General features: G+C 39.6%; 1 protein-coding gene across 4 annotated transcripts in view; it reads right to left on the bottom strand.

The window, feature by feature from the left end:
• Positions 1–24931, bottom strand: part of IFT88 (intraflagellar transport 88) — a 131837-nt gene that overhangs the window by 42672 nt on the left and 64234 nt on the right. For 3 of the 4 annotated variants that reach the window (XM_019481967.2, XM_019481968.2, XM_059720599.1), the window contains 8 exons: positions 22941–23045; positions 18261–18363; positions 17916–18030; positions 17584–17815; positions 15425–15495; positions 14399–14485; positions 7800–7899; positions 5012–5086 (listed from right to left, as the gene is read on the bottom strand). In XM_019481967.2, the coding sequence (XP_019337512.1) occupies positions 5012–5086; positions 7800–7899; positions 14399–14485; positions 15425–15495; positions 17584–17815; positions 17916–18030; positions 18261–18363; positions 22941–23045 (888 nt within the window). The remainder of the gene's footprint in view (positions 1–5011; positions 5087–7799; positions 7900–14398; positions 14486–15424; positions 15496–17583; positions 17816–17915; positions 18031–18260; positions 18364–22940; positions 23046–24931) is intronic. The other variant, XM_019481969.2, reaches the window with a different exon arrangement.

A 24931-nucleotide genomic window follows, 5' to 3' on the forward strand; every position in this document is an offset into this window, starting at 1 on the left:
CAGCCCTAGAGTTGGTTCAGAGAGGCATAAACTTTCATAAGTGACAGCCTGTATCAGAGAGGCATGAGCTTTCATAGGTAATGTAGGCCATTGTTTATGGAAGCCCATGCCCCTCTAAATGAGTTAGTCTCTAAAGCGTCATCCTACCCTACCTTCTGGGTGCCCTACCTGACTTCAAACCAACACTGCTAACTGCCTCTCTACATACATACTGGTTTACAGTTACTCTACAAAAAATACATTGCTTTCTTAATGAGGTGTAAGAGAACACATGAAATATATGTGGCTAACTGAAGTTAGCTCCCTAGTAAACTATGTAGCAAGCAGAAGCTACTACAAAGAACATTGTTCTAATTATGCAGAACTAATTAAAAGAAATACTCCAATTTCAGAATTAAGAAAAAGAATTTCAAAGGTATATGGATTCAGATTTATGGGCTTTGAAGCTAAAGACTTCATCTACAAAGATTTTGCTACTTGCTATATATTTTGGCAAGAAAGAATTGGTCCTCTAGACTCACCAGGTATTGTCTAATGGGTCCAAGATATTTTACTCATAAATATTGTTTCTTCAAGCTCAAGCTGTATAACTCAGTTAAATGGGACCAAGTTACAGATATGTGTGTGTGTAGATAGGATCATAGGAACAGAGAGGTGGGTTTTCTGGAAAATTTTGAATTGGAACATTTTCCAATGCCCTAAATACAGCATGATCTGATTTAGCATGTTTATTTATTTATTAAACAAAACTAAAAAAGTACTCCCATGTTAATTTTATGTCTCAATAGCCACAAGTATTTGAACTGAAATATTTGATTAGGAAAAAAATTAAGTATAGCACACTTAATGTGATTTAAACATTATATTCAAACTAATTCAAACCTTTATGTGGAAAGAAATTATTTTTATTGGAATACTTGTAAAAATGTAACAACAATACACAATAGCATGTACTTCCCTTAAATTATTTGTTTAAATTTAAGGGAAAAAAGAAGGCCCTGAAAACTGCTGACACACTAATTTTAGCACACCCAAAGAACTGTGCATGATATGCCATGGTCGTCCACTCATCTACTTCAACAGAGTTTAACTCTCTTCCACTGAAGTCATTGTGGCACCTCCAGTTTCACTGTCACTATCTGTAGAATCACTTGCACTGATTATTAGTTCCATTTCTGAATCAGACTGAGGCAAATCTGATTCAGAACTACTTGAACCACATTCTCTTTCACTAAAGGATGGTTTTAGTGATGTGTCTATGGGCAAGGGCCATTTATCATCACACTGCATCTTCTTCACTAATTGTGCTTCTGACTGATTCTCCAGAAGCAAGAGATTTTGAGAAATAGAAACAAGCTTAGTGGTGCATTCATCTATTAGCCCATTCCTTTTTGTCTTGATTGAGCTGAAATCCTTCCAGTTCCGTTCACAAGAAGCTGCTGTTGGTGGAATGCTTAGGATCCTTAAAGCAATCCTGGACAGCAGTCGGGTGTTACAGTATCCCTACTACCACGCGAGAGGAGACGTATTCTCTGCTGCCCGCCAAATGATGTCTCTGTTCCAACGTTTTTCTTTTGCATGGTACTCAACAATGTCTGTCATCATGGCTATTTCGTCAATGCTGGGGACATTCTTAGATACTTCCATAATTGTATCGAGAGCAGTAGATAATTCATCTTCTGATTAATGTCCTCTGTGTTGAGGATCAAAAAGTTTTGCTGCCAGATGAACTGGATGAGAGCAAAACTCAGATCTCTTAGTAAGCATTTGTTTTACTACTACTACTTTGTTGGATAGAGGTAAAGAAGGAAAAAGCTCAATTAGATTTTCATTCAATTGTCTGAATATGTCTGAAATATTTGAAAGGCTGGTGTATCTCTTACCAGTTTCAGTGGCTATCTAGAAACTTGAAGTAGCAACCTGAATGCTCTTTGAACTTGAACCCAGAACACATTCTTGTTGAGAATCTGCTTCCCAATGTTCAAGGGAATAATCTGGGATACTATATCATCTATTGAAGCACACTGCAAACAGTTCTTTGTGTGTAGCAAACTATGTAAACACTTTGTAGCCAAGCCCTATCTAGTTCTCCTGGCAATAAAAGTGCACTTTCCTTCCCCTGCTTCACTTTCTGTAATTTCTTCGAAGTCTGATTAGCACCATGATGATTGTTGAATGCCTTCACAGTCGCTCTGCAGTTTGCCAATATTGTCTTCACTGTATTCATGCTTACTATATCCTTTGCCAGAAGATTCAACCCATGAGCAAGACAGCCAAATACTATTAAATGAGGATACTTTGCCTTTAATATTTACCATGTAGCATTCATGTTATTCGCATTATCAGTTACAAGGGCTTGTACCCTGGAGGGACTCAGTAATTTGGCTATGTATTCACCTGTATAACAAGAAGATTTGGGAGCAATTGCTTTCAGAAATATTGGTTCAGGTGTTGCTAACAATGTTCAATTAAGGATTTCCTTGTTTATCAGTCCATCCATCTGACATCAGAGTCAGTGATTCTGCTTGACAAATCCTTTGAATAACCATTGTTTGAACTCTGTTATACTTTCTATCTAAGAGAGAATGTGATACGTGATAATGTGACAGTAACTTATATGATTGGTGAATTAGTTTGAAATGTTCCTTCCAGTATTGATGTTCAGTTACGGAAAGAGGTGTACCACTTGCAAATATAGCTCAAGCTAATGTCTCAGCTGCTTTTTCTTGACCTTTGTTTGATATGTTGTCCACAAAGCTTGATAAAAAGCTGGACTGTCTTGAACAGCTACTCATGATGAATCGCATATCTGGTGACAGTGATCTTGAAAGCAAGGATTCCTGCTTCTTATTCCCCCAGACCTGGCAGTTCAATATTTTCATTTTCTGTTTTTTGCAAATCTGCTATTTCACTTGAGCTACTGAATTTCTGCAACAAAAGGTGGGAAAGATTTTTATTTTAGCCTATTCTAATTTGGCCTCATCCATCATAAGGAGAAGCGTCAGAGAGCTTGCTTCCCCCCTCCTTGCCAGAAAGAACACTGCTGCTTAGCTGCCCTGGGACTGCAGAGCCAAAAGGAAGTATAATGTCTGGCCTCTGCCATCAGTCAGAAGACTAAGTTCGCTCTGCTGAGTTGAAATAGTTAACTATTTATCTATAATGTAATTAAAAAATATATACTGTTAAGCTTAAGCCATTTTGGGTGCTTAGTGCAAGCAGAAAAGTAGGATACAAATATTTTAAAGAAATAAATATAGAAATAAATAATAGTCCAGAGTTGCATTAACAATTTTTGAAATTATAATGTTTTAAAACAATATAGATGCTAGTCTATGCTGTATGTTGTTTAACATATTAATTTGTTTACTTACATAGGATTCCTGAAGTAGACTTTTCTCAGATGATGTTGTTCTACCACTTTGTTGTATTAGGACAGTTTCTACATGTTATTAAATGTTTCTTCATTATTGATGTATTGTTAGCATACTCCTGCCCACAGTATTATCTCTACCAACTTTTTTCCTACCTTCAATGGCTTGAACTTCACTATAATGATGTCACACACTAGTTTTGTTCTGATTAGGCATTATTATTACTACTTGAAACCAAAAGCACTAAAAAAACTAACAGATCTTATGTAAACACTTCCAACTTCCCCAACTCAAGAAAAGAAATGAGATACTGCTGTGTGTGTTTGCTGAACTGAAAGTGAAACAAAACATAATTGCAGTTTTAGTTTTGATTTTGCTTTCACTTGCAGTCTGAGATGAAATACAAATTTTAGCTTTGGTTTTGATTTGACCTGCACAGCCAATTAGGTGAATTCATAATAATCCAAACCAAAAATCAAGTTATGTGATTATGTTTACCCTCCTGTTTACAAATCAATAAAACATATATGTACTCTATCACACATTTCCTAGGGATAATCACCTGAAAACATTAATTACAACTTTGAAACTGCTAAGCTTGCCTAATATTGTACTGGCATCCATTCATTGTTGCTAATGAATTTTATGAAACAATGATTTTTTAGAAATGAAACATTTTCCATGGAAAAATAAAGCACTGGAAAATTTTCCGAAAAATTTTCTGCCCCACATCTCTGCATAGGAAAGTAGGACCTCACAAGGGGTGCATCTATATGTTCATTAATGTGCAGCAGTTACCATGCATTTAGTTTAGTACTTGCTTAATGAAGTACTAACTAAATGTTCAGTAACTAGTTACTAGATAGTAGCACCAGCACACAATTTTTTTGTGATGCTTACCGTGCAGTAGCCTAATAACACTGCGCAGCAGCATATTAGCACAGTTTCTGACTGGCACACCACTGTGCAGTGTTATTAGACTGCTGCTCAGTAAGTGTCTCATGGAGACATGCCCAAAGTCATGTAATCCAGCCACTGCTCTATGCATGTAATCCAGCCACTGCATCTGTTTAAAAAAATTACCCCAAACACACTCCAGGAATTTGCTGGACTACTACTACACTGCTGTCTTCCTCCTAGCAGGTGTCTCAGTAATAAAAGTCTTCCATGAGAACCAGGTCCTGAAATCTGGAAGTTTGTCAGTTGTTTAAAGAAGGTCCTGTCCACCTCTTCCTCCTGGCTCGGTGGTCTGTAGCAGACACCCAACATGACATCCCCCCTGTTGCTCTCAATCAGCCTACCTTCCACTTCATACTGCACTTCAGAACACATACACATCACCTTTAAATTATAGTGCAACACCTTCTCCGTTTCCCCACCCCGCCATCCTTCTCTGAACAAGCTATACACATCCAGGACAATACTCCAATCATGAATATTTTCCTACCATGTCTCTGTATTTCAAAAGGGCAACAGTGATTAGGTTCTAATTGTTATGCACAGACAAGCCAGGCACAATGCATCCAGTGTTAAAGCTCGAGTAGCACCACTTTATCATTCCCAGCTTGTCCACACATAATAATTAGAACATAACAGCTGCTGCCCTTTTATAATGGCTCCAAATGCAAGTATGTCCATACCCTCAGTGAGCTTTCAGCTATATAAATCAAAATGCCATTCCTTGGTTTGTGTGACTTCTTCTTTGGCATCTTTCGCTGTAAAGATTAAAGTGCAAGTAAATTTTTTGTTGCCAAAGGAAAAAGCGGGGTTAGTATACTTTGAGACCATGCAGATACTGGTTAAGAATGCCACAGATCACTTGAGTTTATTAAAACTATGACATACTTTGGCATTAAAATGTCTTGGTAGTAATGATCATTCTGTCCTTTACGGTGAGATGCTGTTTCTGTATATATGCCTAGTTTGGAAATTTCACTATTCTTATAGCCTCAGGATAAGAATCTACTGAACACAAAAATCAAACTAAGGAATTGTTCATTTCAGTCTTTATTATGGGATTCTACTACACCCAGGTTAAGCTTAAAAGCAGGTTGAAAGTATGTTTGAAAGTGCTGCATAACAAGTTAAATGCAATAGTATGCCTGACCTAGGGTATGGACGCTCAACGATGTTAACACAACTTGCACCACTAAATTCCAGTGCTCTGCCTTAAAACTGTATGCCAAAATTGTCTTTAATAAAACATTCAAAATACCTGTAATGCACAAAGGTTATTTTCAAATAATATGCCAGTCTCAAAATGTCCTGACAGATGATCAGCAGAGAACACCATCAACCCAATGAGGATGCAAGACATTGCTGTATTAGACATCTCCCATCTGTTTCAAGCACATGCCTCATATCTTACATGGTTCTGCACCACTTCATTTTTCAGTGAAAATGTGTGTCAGGGCAAAAAAACAACCAAACAAAGCCTCCACAACAACTGGTGAAAAGTTAAGTTTTGAAGCTCAACAGATAGTTATCCCGATGGCCCACCTAACAGTATGTACCAAAAAGAGACTCAGGACCAAAATCTTTCCTGGGAGTTTTTGTACTGTGGATCGACAGAAGTGATAGAAGCTATTCTGTAAGGTAAATATTGCACCGCTGTGAATATCCTTTTACTATAGCAGATGAATATATGCATGTATACTGCACATGCAGCCCAATGAAGTACTGGAGGAATGGTAATCAGGGAGACTACAAGTATTTCCAAAAGGAAAAAAATATTAGAGATCAGAAAATGTAAGATGTGCTGCAGAGGGACAAAGGTAAGTCGCCACCATCAGTAGTACTTCAGAGCACAAAAATAAAATGTTTTTAAATATAGAATCATTTTATTTTAGTAACTCAGTTTTATGGGAAGAGATGGAAGTTACATATACACACACACACATCCTTCATATTATGATAATTATATGAATACTAAAAAATACCCTAAAATTTTAAATGAAAAATGCTACACTCCTGAAATAGTTCTTCTAGGGCCAATCAATGTGTGTCACCTGTTAAATAAAACTACATGTTTACAAACGAAACAACTAAATATTCAGATTTCTAGTAGAAGTAGTGATTTATTTTCTAAGTTCTTGTTATTATATATGTACTAAGGAAAGTACTTGGACTAAAGATAAAGATTAAATGTGAGATTTTAGTACTGTACCTACCTCCTCATACTTACAGCATTAAACAAAATGTAAGCAACAGAATGAAAGAAACAATGTTGAAAAGAAAGTAAGGACAACATTTTAAAAACTACAGTTCAACTAACCTTACAAGCAAGATACTGAAAGCATAAAGAAATTTATATAGCAGATGGAAAGATCTACAAAAGTATCGCACAGAACAAGAGACTGAGTAGGGCATACAGGTGAAGGAAGTAAAACAATGACAGATGTAAGCAGCACTCATAACTAACAACTGCATAGGACAGAATTGCAAACTGCAGTAAACCAATGATTGCTCTTGGATTACCCATACTCTACTGATGCTGCAATGACTATAACCTCCCCCTCCAAGAGCTCATGCTGATCTGGTTCCACAGGAAAAATCTTTCCTCATTCCAAAAAGGCAGTCAGTCCTGAAGCATCACAAAAGATGCAGTATAATTTATACACAAGTGGAAATGCCCCCACTGGATGATCTTTCTCACCGGCTTCTAAGCATCCACATGTAGACCACACATCAAGCCAGTGTCAGCACTAAATGATAGTGATCCATCCTATCTCTGTTAAGGTAAGCTTCACTTATAGGGCATAGAAAACATGTGCAAGGCACTGGGTTTTCAAATTATTTGAGGATACTTATGTCCATTTAAGCCTGTCTTATATTTAGTTTATACTAATTCCTTACAGCATCCAGCTAAATCTAAATAAATCAGGTTTGGGTACGATTGTCCAGGCAAGATTTTGTACCAGTTTAACCAAATGATTTTAAAAATCAACTTGAGTTAAATCAGTGCTACTTTGTGTATAGGTAAGGCTTCTATATCTATTTATCTATCTGGGAAAAGTGAGTTCGCATTCCTCCTAAATGAACTTGGCAGTGTTCATTGCTCAAAATTCTTTTTCTCAAGTCTGCCCTTTTGTAGAACTATCATGAACAGTGATTCTAGCACAGACTACAGTATAACAGTTGATATTTGAGTATATAGGTAGGAAATGGAAAAAGAGAATAATTGATTACAATATCAAGTGCATCTGCACATTTTCTGATCTCCTATTACCTTCTTCAATATGCAAATTATATTTAGATAAAAGCCACCCCATATTATTATTCATGTTTTTGCAGGATTATTCTAATAAAAATCACCCAGACTTCTATCAAGATTCTAAGCAATCATAAAGGAGGCTTGTGCTGGAGTTTAACCATTACTTGAAATGCCATATACAATATTCAGAAAAATAACATAAAAGAGTACTGTACCTGGTTGAAGTCCTTTTGCCTCAAATACGTAATTGCTTTATTTATTTCAAGATCATTGGCTAACTCTACATAGTGGGAAGCTTTTACTACTTCAACACACCTACAACAGAAAGGAATCCAAAAAAAAACCCAAAAAGATAAAATATATCTGCATTTATGTTACTTTCCAAGATGATCATTTTTGCTATCTAGAGGGAATTGGTCTGCTAGTTTAGTTACATCTTCATTGCAGACATGAGTGTCACCACAAATAAAAAAATGTTTACAGAATAATTTCTTTCATTACCTACTTGAAAAGTGCTATCTTTAGTTTGTTTTTAAGGTTCTCCATATAAGTAGCATGTTATTTTCAATTGCTTAGAAATCTCATGACAATGATCTCAGAAATTGACCTAAATAGATCCTGAATGATGCTGGCTCCATTCTGTAAGCAGCCAGAATTTTTTTTAATTCTATAAAAGATCAGGTTGCAGCAAAATAGTACAGACTCACGACATATCTATAATTTGTTCCCTAGGTTTTACCATGTCATAAACCTTAAAACTACTTAAATATATTATTATAAATTAGAAGTGGTACACACAACCCTGAACTTTCGTGGCATATGCAAGAGTATATATCCTCTCTCATATAAGTAAAAGAGAAATTAAAATCTCAAAGAAACTTTCAAACATCATTGCAGATTTAGCCACACCACAGTAATGCTCAAGGTGGACAGTGCATTTTAACATCTTTCAGCATTCAGAATGGCTGTCTTTAGGGGGGGAAAAAAGCCTCCTGATTTCAGTTCAACCACTCTTGGATGTGACACTGTCATTTCCAGAACTCAATGTAGTGGTGGCAGAGGTGGCTTTGGCCTAAATTACCAAATCCATGATGGACTTCCTGCTTATCCCTCAGGTAATTCTTTAATTACTTTTGATTCAGGGGTACCAGGAAAAGAAAGCCAACATGGAGCAAGACAGTTATTGCTTTCTGCATGTTAAGGTATTCTCTTCCCGTCAACTCTGTTTCTGGATTTGATATGGTACATTCTAAAACAGGGATGTCAAACATGGCCTGCGGAGCTGCTGTATCTGGCCTGCCAGGCTAGTGGGAACTCAGGGAGCAGGGGAGGAGGCCTGCCACAGAATCTGGGGCCCTGAGGTCCAGTGGACATGACAATTGGTGGCAGGAGGGTGAGTGAGGACTGACATAACCCTGGGTGCCCTCTGGCTGATTCACTTCTTGTTACTGGGCGCATCTACATGAAACACTTTACTCGAGATTAGAGCAAATGACTGCGCAGTAAGTGTCTTCACATATAAACAGTGATGCTTACTGCGTAGTTATCTGCTCGAATCCTGAGTAAATTTGCTACCTGTAAATACAAATAGCAAATTTACTCAAGAGTGATTACTGTGCAGCATGGCACATGTAGATGGCCAACTGGGAGCAAACGTGCTCCGGGCCAGCCAGGCAGCAGGGGGTGGGAAATTGCTTCTTGCCCCTGGGAGCTGCCTGCTGCCAGGGCAGGCTACACCACTGGAGCCTGGGCAGGGACATGTCCCCTTGCCCCAGCAGCAAGGAGCTCCCAGTCCCCATTCTATGACTGCAGAGCAGGGGCTGGGATTCTTATCTCCCAGCCCCAGCTCTGTGATCGTGGAGAGGGGGCTGGGAGCTCCCTGCTGCTGGAGTAGGGGGATATTGTCCCCTCCTCAGAAGCAGGCAGCTCCTGGGGGCAAGGGCCAGGAGACAGGAATCTCCTGGTCCCGTGCTCCCTGCCAGTCCCTGGGCTCACACCAAGGGGGAGCCTAGAGTTCCTCCTGCCTGCTGCAGGGGGCCAGTGCAGGGCTGGCAGGGGGCAGCAAATCTGTTCCCACTTGCAGACTGCATCCAGCCCAGGGCACAGGATGGCTCTGACAGCAGCACCGCTAGCTTCTTTTTGGTGCTCACAGTGGCAACAAGGATTCCAGCTCCTGCTCCATGTCCTGAGCCAAAGCTGGAGCTGTTGTCACCAATATGTTTCATGCTGGCATGGCAGCTCCAGCTCTAACACAAAGAACATGACTGCTGGTCACAGCCGCTGCTGATGGCAGTAGTCTGCTCCTGCTTCCTTGCAAGTGTAGACACCTGCCCAGGGTGGATTTACTCTACAGTAAATTTACAGTAAATTTACTGTACAGTAAACCCACCCCAGGGCATTTGCATGTGTAGAGGTGTCCACTGTTGTGGTCCCAGCTCCTTAGCTGATGGCCTTGATGTTGCTGCCACCACATACCCTATACCAGACTCAGATTTGGGGCCATCGTGTTCTCTGTGTTAGAGCTAGAGCTGCCATGTCATCATGAAACATAATGGTGGAGCAGCTCCAGCTCTGGCATGAGACACAGAGCAGGAGCTGGAATCCTTGTTGCCACTGTGAGCACCAGACAGGAGCTGGAGCTGCTACTGTCAGAGTTATCCTGTGACCTGAGCTGGATGCAGTCTGCAAGGAGCCCTGTGGTCCTGATCTGACCCAAGAAGCAAGTTTAATACCCTTGTTCTAGAAAGAACTGATGGATTGGGCTGGAACCTTCATTTATTGTATAAACAGTACATTATTCTAGATTGTCTGGAACGAAACTGATGGAAGGAACATCTCTGTATGGCCTTTGGAATCTTTCCCATTTTCCTTACAAACTGAAACCACATGCTTTGCTATCACTATATGTTTGGCTAACACTGTTAAACAACTTGTCACCATCACTCCTGGCAGATGCTATCATTTGTTTGGCACGTGAATCACTTCTCACAAAGACTATGGATAACTCTTGACATCATTGGAAAGAAATTGTACTGAAAACAAAACCCATTGCAATTGCTACAAAAGTATCTGCAATGAGAGAACAGGTCAATTATTCTAGATAGCCAATGTTAACACTTTTTAACCAGAGGATGGAGACACATCTGAAGGTTCCTCATAGAGGATCATCAAATTATAATCTAATGATGAGTATATTGCATTTTAAGATATCTCAATATCAAGTTTACAATCTTAAGAATATTTGCCCCTACTTAATTTCTCTAAAGGCAAGGAATTTGATTAAATGTACAAAATTTACTTGAATATAAGACTAGGTTCCCCCCCCCCCCCAATCAGCATGGGGAAAAAAAGCCCCTTGGTCTTATAGTTGCCTACAGGAAAACCCCATTAAATACACTGCCTATCATTAAATTGGTGCCAGAAGCAGCATGTACTCAGTCATGCAACACAACTGTGAAGTTGACTGAATGCAGTGCACACTGAGCATGTCCCTAAAACACAGGGTGCATATTAGGCAAAAATATCAATAGGAACCTACCACAAAGCTAGATTAGTGCAATCTATCTGAATAAGATATAGTGCTCGTTGTGCTCAGTACCCCTCAGCACCAATTCTTTTTCAAGTCATAGTGAAGCATTATATTAAATACATTTTTACTTCCTCTTCACTGCCACAGCTAAGCAGCATTTTTCTTCCTGTTTCCAATGATTCTCATTTCTTCACTAGCCTTAAATGTCTGGCAAACATCACCAAACATCTAAGAGGCTCTGTCACCCCCTTTCTCAGGCTGTTGCATGTGACCAGTGTGGCCCTGCCCTCCCTGGTGTGGAGCTGCATGAAGCGGCTGTGCACCTCATCTGCATATACATTTTTGGTCCCAGGACTTGTGACAAGAACACCTGGTTCCAGGTGTGAGTAGGGGACTAGCATGTGGGACTAATTAGCATATGGATCCTTTATGGGGAAGGGTATTTGGAGTACACACACATACTGAGAGCAGCTTTGGGCTGTGGGGTCACCATGGCCAGAAACACTGTTGACTGCTGGGGCCCAGCTCAGTGAACTATATGGTAAATCATAAGCCTTTTGGCTCAGGTCTAATATTATGCACAGTGTGCATGTCTACATGTGCCATTAATGGGCAGCAATAAACTGCTCCCAGGAAGCTCCCAGGTATGCCATTTACATGTGTGCTTGGACTGCAGCACATTAAGCCAGGTCAGAGCAGCCTTGGGTGGCAGCTGGGCCCAGGAGGGTCAACCTGCCACCCCAGGACTGCTCTGACCTAGCTCAATGTGCTATGGAGAGGGTGGCTGGGCCACAAGGGCCACGAGCACAGCCACTGCATTGAAGCATCCTCATGCCCCAGCCAGACAGGTCAGTGTCTACACATGCACTGCTGCACGTGAAAAAACTCCACAGCAGGGTAGTACTTGTAAATACTACCCTGCTGTGGAGTTTATTAGTTAGCTTATTAGATCTCCTAGGGGAGCACATGTAGACGCTGAAACATTTACTACAGACCGAATCAGTCAGCTTCACAGTAAACATCTCATGTAGATTCACCCAGTTCATACCATGTATAAGTAGGTATAAAAGTGCTCCTCAAAAGTATGTTTATGGAGTACCTGTGCTGAAATTTGCAGTAGTTAGCAATAAATTAAAAAGATCAATTCTGGATGAACAAAGTCTGTAGATACCCATAGCAATTTACATATATACAAATTCATATGGGTATGTTTATTTCAAAGTCAGTGTTTTTGGTCCCTTGTGTTTCAAATTAGCTAGGCTTCTTGCATAATGTGTGTGCATAGGGACAGGGGGCAAGCACCTGCTGCTGGGTCAGCACCAGAGTCAGACCCATACCAGACTCCTGCTCCACCACTCCCTTGTCCTCTGCAGCTTCTGCCCCCTTGCCCCCTGCTCCTTTCCCCCCTTATTGTTACGTGCAATTCAGAGCCCAAGCAGGGTCTGACAGTATGGAGGGAGGGAAGTGGGGGGAGAAGAGGCAGAGATTGTGGGGAGTGGGGGAGAGAGGCAAAGGCTGTGGGGAACTGGGGTGGGGGGATGCCAGTGGAGGTGGGGCAGGAAGACTACAGGGAAAAGCAGAGGGGCAGAGAGCAAGGGGGCTACCTGACCCCCACACCACCTACTACTTTCCCTGTTATAGCAGTGAAGAGGACAAATTCAAGACAACCCTTCGATAATTAGATTTTATGCCTGAAAAATTATAACAAATATATATGTTTTCCATATATGGAATCTAATGATGGGGGGGTCATCTTAAATTCAGGGCAGTCTTAGATTTGAGTAAATACAGTACATCTTTAGCTATAATATAGCATGAATCAATGCAAAGCAGTTGAAAACCAAGTTTGAGTGGTCGGTTAAGCTAGATTTAGAGTTTCTTGTCATTTTGGCAAGAATCACCAGTAGTATCTAATCATAAATCATAATCATTAATTTTCCAATACTATATTACAAGGAAATTAATGTCTGTAGTTATATAAAAAACTATTTAGGATATGCATGCATAGCAAGTGTTTAGCATTTATGGGATAGGACAAGGGAAAATTAAGTAAAAACTGAAAGTTACAAAAAAATAGCTTAATGTATAAAATACATTAATACATTTTATACATCAAGTTTTTTTGTAACTTTGATCACAATCATGCATGTAGATACAGAGACACCAGATTTTACTTGTTAACAAGTTATGTAACAAGAAACTCTTTCTTGCCAAACACTGTTGTTTAGGTTCAATAAGTTTAAACAGCAACAGAAGGAAATAATATGGTTATGGCTAATATTTAATCATCAAACACCACCTTGTGGGCTTTAGTGAACTAAAGTTTTTCACTGTAAGTGGTTATTTCCTTTTATAGATAGGTGTATTAACAAAACATAGCTGTAGGATCGGGAAGACTTGAAAATATTAATACATAATATATAGTTTAACTTATTTTTATCTTAATAGGCAGGGGAATAGGTAAGTGAAGCTCTTCTCCCCCTGCAAGTTTCCTTCACGTCTGTGTAACAACTGTTTCATTTAGTAAGGACATTCCGTAAAAAATAATTGTGAGGTGGAATTGAGGCTGTAAGCACATGTCCATGGTCTGAGTGCATGTTATCTGTCAATAATATTAGAGATTAAAAAAAAGTGCAAACACTTCCAAAAGCAAAGAATAAACAATCAAAGAAACTTAAGAAACAGAGAGACCATGTTTTAAGAAGGTACCTTTCTTACTATTATTGTCCTTACAGGGAGCTTCTTTTTTCCTTAAAAGAAAAACCATAAAGAGTGCACCAGAGAACCATGGTACACCAGGGGTTCATATCTATACTTCATACATATACATCTATGATACTACTTTCTTACCCCATCAGCCTTTATATCTGTTGTGTAAACATGTGACATGGTCTATGCACAGAAGTTCTATAAATGAAATCACACCAGGTCTGCAAAATAAAGGGTGTATAACTGATTCCCACAGTTAATTAGAAGCCATGATCCTCTGAGATAATTAGTGCCTATAAAGATACTGCACGCCAATGTGACTAACATTTATATTTCTCCATGATTCTATGGTTTGTAATACAATGAAACTCTTCTGTTGTGGATGGATAACTCATGATATATTTCAGCTGTTTACTTCCCATGGCATTGCCATGAAGACAGAGTAAAAATTGTTTGGGTGCTCTGTTTGAAAAATGCAATCTAAACTGTATGCTTCTGTTTATGAATTTGTTTTTTATGATTACAGACAGAGATTAGCACAAAAATAGCTAGAATAACAGAAAAACAGTCTCTTACCAGTCATAGCCTACAGCAAAGGAAGTTTCAATTGCTGGTGCAATCAATTTAGCAGCTGTCATTATGTATTTCTCAGCCATGGCTTTCCTTTAAGATTAAAATATACAAATGGACAAAGAACATATAAAATAGATGTGGAAATATCAAAAACTTATTCCAACCTTCTTCAGTCACTTGAATCTCAGAGTGGAAATAGATGAATCAGATCTGCTGTGCCCAAGACCATGACACGTCCCCAGGATCTTCAGGGCATGCCTTGGTAGGTGGGGAAACCTCAACTTTCCTCACTTACCTAGACATGCCCTAGAGAGCCCAGAGGCACATCTTGTAAGTGGGGAAAGCCAGGCAGGCACTGCCAGTGCTTGAGGGGCCTGACCCTGTGCAGTAATTCCCAGGGTGTGCAGGACCGGGCCCATCAACCCATGGGAGAATGTTGCCTATTGTCCCACAGCACCAACAGGCAGGACGATAGGAGATGCATTTCACCCAATGAAGCAGATCAGCTGTGCTGGGACACTTTCCAGAACAGCTGATCAGCTTCATTTGGCAACATCTATTTCTACCCTAAGGGAACCTCTTCCCACACCCAATGCTAGACACGGAATGATTGGGAACAAGAACCTACACCAGCCACTTCAGGTGTTCAGGTCTCATCTAAATGAAAGGTAAGCACTCCATCTTCATCATTGCCTAACTAACATTTAACAGGTAGAGGAAAACTTCAGAACAGTGTTCCGTTGTTTCCCTGGCTGAGCTGCAAGCCAATGAGACAACATGAATTTGTGTAAGGTCTTAAAATCATCCCCTCCTTCAGCTGTTTCAGTTCACCAGATCCCACACTGCCCACTTGTTTTACATATCTAGCATATCTTGTGACACTTTCACAAGTCCAACAGACAAAACTAAAGGCTGTTTGGTGCATTGCAAGGCTACTCCCTTAGAACAGGGAGCAACTCTGAGCCTGGGCACCTTGGAAATTAGTGACACTGATTTGGAATGGAAAGATCCATACAATTCCGATGTTACCTTTCATGTTCCATTTCTCTTAAACTGTCTTTTTTAATGGCTTCAATCAATAAATTAGTATGAGGATCATCCTAAAAAAAAAACCAACAAAATTATAAAAATGTGTGTTTGTAATTATTTACACAGACAAAATATCCATGTACAGAAATTAATACAGATTATACATGTCTGTTGTTTATGTCTTATGTTTTAGAAAGGATAATTCCAATTTGAAATGATTCTGCAAGGAGCTGTAAATTTTGGAATACTTAATTATTGGCATGGTTAAATTCTAATTACAAGACTAAAAAATTAAATTTGTGATTACTAGCCTCATGCTGTCTGCCTGCTCCTGTATCTATATTACATTTCACACTCACAGCATCAATTTTAAGACCAGAAAAAAACTATTGCTTTCATCTAGTCTGACCTCTCCACAGCATTTCTCTGAATAAAAAAAAATATTCAGTCTTGGTTATGAAATTGAAGAATCTACTGCTGCCCTTTGACAAGTGGTCCAAGGGGTTATTTACCCTTATGATTTGTGCAATTTCCTGACACTATTTCTCAATTTGCCTGCTAGATTGAAGAGCCTTTTGTTCAATTTTGTTTCACATGTAGATAATTAAGTAGCCTTTTCCTTAATCTTCTCTTTGATAAACTAAACAAACTAAAATCTTGATTTAGGACACATTTTCCGATCCCTTAATTATTCTCATTACTTTTTCTGAATGCTCTCCAATTTTTCAACACCCTTCTGAAGCAGACACAGAAATTGAACCTAGTATTCTACTGTTTTTTCCCCCTTTTTAACACATTCAAGAATCACCCAATTAAAGAGGGTACTTATGTGGACCAGATTATCTACCCCAACCCTCAAGTAATTTTCTTAGTTACTGCTTTCCAGAATAGAATCCTCCACGCTCTAAGTGCAGCCTGCATTCTTTGACCTTACATACATGACTTTAAATTTGGGCATATTGAAATATGTATTTATTTGCCTACGCCCAGTTTATCAAGCAATCCAGATTGCTCGGTGTGGTAAATGAATTAACTATTCATCTTTTACTACTTTATTTGTAGACTACTCATTAATCCAGCTGCCAGCACTAAGTCTAAACACATCAAACTTTTGAGTAAATTGAAAATTGGTGGTATTTTTATCCCAAAGATAGGCCATAAAAAATGCTTTCTTCTTTTCCAATAAAAGTTTAGTTTAGTTCTACACCAAGACAGCTTTAAGACTGATGATATCACTACTATGTAGAGCAAGTAGAGCTAGAAACAAGAGCTTTGCACCTCTAGAAAAGGGAGATTATGAGGTCTCCAATGGAATATAGAAGACTTGTTTATAGAAATAGAAAAGCATAGTCTTAAATAATGAACCATTTTCAGAGGTGTCTTAAGTTTATTCATTATTTTTTCTTTGGCTCAGGACCATGAGTAGTAGAGGTGCACCAATACATTGGTCCAATATTGGATTGACATGGATATAAAGAAAATTGACTGTATCAAAAATCGGCCTGATGTAGCCAATAATTTGGCTGATAAATGCCTGTGCAGGCGCACAGCCGCAGTGCAACATCTAGGCAATGAGGAGCCCAGCCTGGCAGCGTGGAGAGCTGTGTGCAGCTGGTAAGTCTGTTGTGGTGAAAGCAGAGTAGGGAGGGAACAGGCATGGTGGGGCAGATCAAGGCCCCAGTAGTAAGGGAGGGAGTGGGGCTGGGGCAGGTAACAGAGTCACAGCTTGTCCGAGGGGTGTGGAGGGTGGGGGGCAGCTCCCATCTCTGCAAGCACCCTGGGAAGGCACAGGGTGCTTTGTCCCTCTTGTAATTTTAATTGAGCATACAACTATTTTATAGAAATTGTATATTTATAAAAGGGACAAAGCAATGAGTGAATTATGCAAATCATCCCAAATGCACACTAATAAAACCTTCATGATCATAATGTGTAATCTGGACTTTATTTGGGTCTTATATTTCCCTGGGGAGCTAGAGGGGGTGGAAATGCTTCAAAAGCATTTTCAAGAATTTGATCACTTGTGAATAGTACTGCCATACAAATGAACTCAAGCTGATAAAACAACATAGTCTATATAGAAGATTTTTTTTAGTTTCGCATTAGAAAGTTTACTTCTTTACAAATCTACATGTAAATTTTGATTTGTTTATACTTACATTTGGTGAAATGTATTTGTCTTCATAATCTATTTCCAATGGAACAGCAATCAGCATTTGGAAGGCTCTTTTCATTTGGTCACGGTCTCCAACAGCAAAACAACAAAGGATCAAGTTGAAGCCTGCTTTCAGATTTGGGGATGTGCCCATTATGTGCCCAAATGAATTAATTGCATCAGTGTACTGGCCAGTTTTAATAAACGCAACTCCAATATTATGCATTATTTTAATCCTAATTAAAGAAATAAGGGTTAGGTTATATTTTAACTATCATATACACTATATAAAAAACCCAAATATTGGGCATCAAAACGTTTATAGTATAAACTCACCTCATCTCTACATGGACACCTGGAATTTGATCTAGAGCCATACGATAGAATTTGATAGCTTTTGAATAATTTCGCTGTTTTAAATAAATGTTTCCCATATTCACCTTCAATCTGCCTATCACAAGAATAAAGAAAATATGCTTTATTTCAGTCTTCTAAAATATTTATACCATCCTTTAAATAGTTTCCTTGTGCAAATTTTGAAGTGAGACTGCATAAGCCACCTCCATAAGCCTTTGTACCATTAGCAATGCGTACTGTCCCTTTACTAGAAGGATCAGCCCAAAACTGCCTGTCTGGTGAATGCCTGGCCATCAATACCTTATATTCTGGTGTGCAACCTACCTCCATTGCTGAACATCTTATTTTTCACTATGACTTGATATGTATTTAATGCTTCAGCATACATTTCGTTAGCTGCATACTGGCTGGCCAAGTTGAAAAGAACCTGAGAACAAAAGAAAATTAGAAGACTTGACAAAACATGTTCCTCTCTCAATGTAATCAATATAAATCAAAGCATCCAGGGTAATAGTTTTGATGTGCCAAAAAAAAAAAAAAAAAAAAAAAAAAAAAAAAAAAAGCAGAAATAATGATGCTTAAATATGCCCACTGATCCAGAAATTTCCTCAGATAATCAAGAAATAAGAGAAAACTAGTAAATATTTTACATCCCAAATCTATCAGTATATAAGATGCTGGGAAGAGATAAGACAAACAGCTAACAGTTTTATTCTGTAAATATATGCAGTATTATTCGGAATACGGGGCTAGAGGGAACTTTTCAAACTGATGAGTCCAGTCCCTCATGTTCCCAAGAAACCAATTCAGGAAAAGAGTTCACAAGAATATCCACTCCAGCCCCTTTTACATACCACAGTGACAAAACACTTGTTAAAAAACCCCAGTGTGCCACAAGAGGAGAGCTGGAGAGAAAGAGTACACCAATGCCTTAGCTACTACAAGGCAGGGAGTCTGCCAGGTAAAATATACTCAGAGTATCCTAGGAAGCAGATCACGTTCCACACCAGAGCAAAGAAAAGATTTAAAGAAAAAAAAATGTCCTTGCCAAGCTGATCTGTGAGAAAATTCCTTCCTGACCCCAAATCTGGTGACTGGTTCAGCCTTAAGCATAAAAGCAAGACCTGCCATCTGAGAACCCAAGAGGATTCTCAGTATTGTTAAGAGATCCAGTTCTCCCAAATCAATCTCCTAGCTCAGGTGTGGCATGAGCAGCATCTGTGGGTGGCAAGCAGAAAACAGGAAAGGGGACCAGGCACCACAGTGGCAGATAGGGCAGAGGGTAGAAAACAGAGCAGAAGGCAGCAGGAGGAGAAGGAGATCAGAGTGGCACTTTGTGTGGATGCAGAGGTAATTTGTGGCATGCCTGCCAAAAAAGTTGGTCCCGCTGTTCAAACTCTAGCCAGTGCTAACACCCAATGCTTCAGAGGAAAAAAAAAGTGAATACAAAATCTCAGCAGTCAAGCAATCCATCAAGGGGGAAAGAAAATTTCTTCCTGGCCCCTGAAAGCAACCAGAAGAAACCTGAAAGCATGAGATTATCTGACACAGATGAAAGCATCCTATACTGAGAACAGGTGTCCATTCAACTCCCCTAGGGGAACACCAAAATACTCAAAGCCACATACCCATTGCTCTGATATCTGCTCCAGAAACATCCCTGTGCTACTATACTGTCCCTTTCAAAACCTACCCATTGCCATCTTGAAGCAATTTAGGTTTTGCCCACCCAACTTTGTTCAGAAGACCATTCCAGAACTTCATTCCTCTAATGGTTAGAAATCTTATTCTAATTCCCACTCTAAATTTGTTTATGACCATTTTGAACTCATCTGATCTTTTTGTCAAGATGATCCTTTGACTTGCATATCTCTTCTCTTTCCCTGATACTCACTTCCCATTATCACATCCTAGAACTAGGACTAGAAAGAATTTGGGCACCTATACATGTGCAGGGAGGCTGCTCCAATTACAGTGCATCAGAGAAGACTCCACTGTCACATGTATCAGCATCCTTGCGCTGAAAAATGGGGGAAGCTCATTTGACAAGCTTGAGTTAAAGCACTCCGGCTGCCATTTTTAGTGCAGGGATACTGATACATGCAACACTCTGGGTGCTTTAATTAGAGCAGCTAAAACTAAAACACCACCCTCCCCTGCCAACTCCCAAAGCACGTCTATAAACGCCCATGTAATCCTACCCTCTTGCATAAATGCAGGATGTAGTAGTCCTAAAGTGTCCCAGACAAATGCCTATCCAACTTCTGGAAAACCTCCAGTGAAGGAATAACTTTCGTAGGCAGATTGTTCCATCGTCCTATTGATTTCACAGTAGGATTTTTTTCCTGAGATTTAATCTAAATCTTTTTTGCTTGACTGCCCCATATCTTGCCCTGGGTAGTAAAGGGGAGCAGTTGTTCTCCCTCTTCTATGTGGCAGCTTTTCAAATATTTGAAAATTGCCATCTTCTCCCCATTTAACCTCCTTTTCTCTAAACTGTACACCTGGTTCTTTCAACCTTTCATTGTATAGGTTTTATTCCAACTCCTCTCAACCTTTATTTTGCTATGGTAAACAAGGCAAGCTCTGTTAGTCTCCTCTCAAATTCTGCATTCCCCTAATCATTCTAGCTTTTCTCTGCATCTGTTCCAGTTTAATTTAATCTTAATTAACCAATGGTGACTAGATGTGTATGTAATATCCTAAACTGAGTCCTACTGATGCCACGTAGTGATATTAATACTTGGTCTCACCTAAAAATACCCTGCCAAAATACACCATAGACTTGCACTAGTGTTTGGGGTTTTTTAAAGGATGCTGCATTAGCAGCTCATGGTCTTCCTATAATTAACAAATACACCCAGGTCTAGCTCTTCCTCTGTTCATTTCAAACTATTAGCTCCCACTGTATTACAGATGTTTTTGACATTAGTCCCTCAGTACACAACTTTGCACTTTGCATTATTAAACCTTCTGCCATGTCTACAGGGTTATGTACCCTATATGATAAATCAACTATCTGCTGTACTGGAAATACCTCCTAACTTTGTCTTATGCAAATTTTACAGATGGGTACATGTCTGGCTCTTGCATAGAGTGCTCTTACACGCATGCTGACTGACTGACTATGGTTGCTAATGAAAATATTAAGTAGGGTGGATCCAAAGACTGATTCTTTAAGAACACAACAGTCACCTCTCTCATATTTGGTAACTCCTCTTTCAACATAACCTGTTGCAATCTCCTTATCCAATTTAGTTACAGCAGTAATCCCCATTTCCTCCATTTTAACTAATAGTTTTCTGTGCTTAAATTAGATACATTAGATCCAGTGCAATGCTCTTATCTAAGAAATCAGCCACATTTTTCTGACATAATCCTCTTCAGATAAACGTCCATGTTGCATGTCCCATTCGCCCACTTATAACTTCAGCACTGTCATCCTGGGCCATGGCAGCACTGTACATCCTGCAGTTTGGAAGACTACCCATATGATAAAGGAGGTCCATCCATACCCTAATGGAGAGCGAAGTGGGGTGGCTGCCCATTTCTGGCCCAAGATACAAGTCCTCCACTCCTGGCTGGTGCAGCTGCTGCCCTGCCTCATCCATTCCCTCAGAACAGTGCTGAACTGGTGCATTCCATCTTCCAAAAGCCTTCATTATATGGCTCAACTAGATACACTGAAATTAGTTTTCAACTGTACTGTGCATCTCAACATCTACTTATAGGAGAAGCTAGCAGATGTGGCCCAGATCCTGGAATCACAATCCTGGTTTATTTCCAGAATAGATATAGCAAATCCTATCAGCAAGGGACAAAACCTGGCAGCAGCCCAGCTGTGGAAGCCCTATGGTTCCTGCCCACTGTGCTTATCTGCCAACAGGCATACAGTACACACCACATGTCAAATGAACTACTTCCTGGTCCTCAGGGGTCCTGTGAAAAGGCTGTGGAAGACTTGCCTCATTTCATGCTTTCCAGAGTAGCCCAGATGATCCAAAACGAGGAAACTCTTCTGTCTTATACACTGACCCCCCCAAAATGCCCTTTCACCCTGGCCTCAGAGTAGACTTTGACAGCTTCTAACTGAATAAAGCCAAAAGACCTGAAATTATATTTGAGGGCCCTCTCTGTCTCTTTCTGTCTTAGTTAATTCCACAGTTTAAAGGCATGAGCAAACAAATAAATTAACACAAAGTAAATGTGGGTGAGGATTTACGGCAGGTGAAATATTCCACAGTAGCTTTTTTCACACATGCATGAAAGAAGGGCAAGGTACAGCAGGTTGGATTTTATTTACCAGAGGATAAGAGCTTGTGCATGCAATAGCACCACTGTTTATCCTCTGTGATCTGTATCTATATTCATGCCCCTATTTTATGAAAAATATTTTTTATTATTTTTAATTTTCCTACCTTTAAATGTAACTGATGTTCTTTCATTCTTCAGAAGCACCTGGTCTACCTATGCTCTCATAATTTGTATACCTCTGTCATGATAACCACCTACTCAGAGGCCTATATGAGGTAATTACAAGGTAAAGTTGCCCTGAAAAGATATTACTTTATTTGCGGGGAAGAGAACCCTATTATTTGTATTCTATCTCTTCTTGAAGGAAGATTTTTGGGAACTACTATTTTCAAGTCTGCTCCAAAGCACTGTAATTATAGCGCAACAGAGCAGCCTCACTACTTATGTATAGGCGCCCCTAGATTCTACATGTTGGGTACCTGAGATATCTTCATTGCAAAGTATACTAGTAACTTAAAGTCCAGAAGACAAACCCTTTATTTAAAAAGTTATAATGAATATTTAGTAGTATTAGCAGCAAATCAGTACTATGGAATTGCTATGTTCTACAATTACAATAACAATTTCAAAAAATATTTTTAAAGTTCAGTATATCTGATATGGAAAATTGTTCTAGGAACTCAAATAAAATGTATGCATCACAGCAGGCTGAATTTCCTCAAAAAGTCACACACACATTTCAATACTTGCCGAATAAGTGAGGTCTAAGTTGATGTTTTCTGCAGACACAATTTGTTCACGTTGTCTAACCAGCACTCTTTCCTTTCTTCCAGCTTCTTTTGCCTTTTCCAGGGCCTTAAAACAGATCATATATTTTTAGAGTTGCCATTTGTCTTCCCTTTCCAACTTCACTTCACTTTACTATGAGAAATAAATCATTTTTGTACCTAGTTCCATTATACAAACAGAGCACACATTCAAGAAGTAGCAATATTACATAACAGAGGAGGTTTATGTTAAAGTAATATTAAATATAAACATTCAGCAGAACAATATTCATTGTCATCTTACCATAAACATTTTATCTCAGAAGAGTGTGAACAGTAATGTTATAAGCAAATAAAAATAAAAAGCAAACCCATCTATTTTATTAACATATTAGACAGCACCAAAAGAGGATTACCATTCCATAAAGTTAAGTATTTTGGCCAGATCCACACAATTCTGCTGGACCTGTAAACTAGACTTCGGTGGAACGTAAGTGCCCATGTTGCAAGAAGAGAACCAAATTGACATCCTACCTAAAATTGCTCAGATGCTTAAATTTATCAGGCACCTTCAATACAGTTTGAATAGATCTTTATGCCCTTAAACGCAGACATTTATGCCAACTCAGAAGTGATCCAATCTGAATACCTACTTGCCCAACTTCTGCAGAATTTCTGCAGCACAGTGGTTAGAGCACTCACCAAGGCAGTGGAGAACTAGATAAGCGCCCAAACCCTCTGGCTATAGTGTAGCCCAGGGGTTTTCAACCTTTTTGGATCAGTGTACCCCTGGCAGCCAGACACAGAACAGTGTACTCCATGGCCAAACGTGGAGCAGGGCGGGTACAGTCAAACACAGAGCGGGCAGCCTCCAAGTGCAAGCTTCCCCCTGCACCTGGCCAGGTAGGCGGCACCTATGCAGCAGCGTGGGATGGTGCATGGCAGTACTCCGTCCCTGCCTGCCCACACATACCCTCTAGGGCCTTCTCAAGTACCACTGGGAGTATGCATATCCCTGGTTGACAACCTCTGGCATAGCCTAAGTGGAGGCATCTTCTATCCCCTCATTTTAAAACCATGCCACTATGCAGTCAAGAACGCAAGAGTCCTGAGCTAGAAGAGCCTGACTCTTATAGTCCAGTGATTCATAGATGTTAGGGTCAGAAGGGACCAAAATAGATCATCTGATGAGGGCACTTTCCTGGGAGAGGAGAAATCTGCGTCCCTATTAAAATTATTTAGTTTTTTAACCAATTACTGCCTAATGTAAAACGCATTAATGATGCCGCACCAGACTGCTCTATCAGCTGGTGGTTAAGGCACTCTTATGGAAAGTATATGCTGTGGACTTGCCACTGAGGAGGGTCTAGAGCTCAGATCTCCCAGTTTCTGATTGCATTCTATCCATTACATTATCGTGCAAGGGGTCACAATTGGTCTATTACGAGCCTTCTCTCTAGACACCTTATACTAAAAATGAACAAAGGAATCTAACTGCCACCTGAGACAGGCAGCTACATTCTGGCAGCAAAAGGAATTCAGCCATACCTTGGTGCTTAGCATTTCTTTTTGGCTTGCTATAGGCCACTGCCTACTCAGCACCTAGGTACCTAGGCATCTCACTATGTCCATCTAGATCATACTTCTGAGGCAAAGAACCTATTTTAGATACAGTACTGCAACACCCAAGTATAGGCTCCTACAAAGTCATCTGAGATGTAGGTCTTATTTTCAGATACCTCAAATACTGATGAATTTACAAAGGGGAGAAGGGGAAGTGTGGGCAGACAGACAGACAAACTAATCATGCTTGTGTCCTCTTTGTGGCGCTGTAAACCCCCACTGGATTGCAAGATCAGCCATAACAATAACAAAATTAAAAAAGACAACTTTAACAGTAGACTCTGGAATTCACAGAGTTTATTGATGCATGCATGTTGTGCTGCTTCTTACAAGCTCAATGAAACCTTGATA

This window comes from Alligator mississippiensis, chromosome 1, assembly GCF_030867095.1.
Source record: "Alligator mississippiensis isolate rAllMis1 chromosome 1, rAllMis1, whole genome shotgun sequence".
Classification (NCBI taxonomy): Eukaryota; Metazoa; Chordata; order Crocodylia; family Alligatoridae; genus Alligator; species Alligator mississippiensis.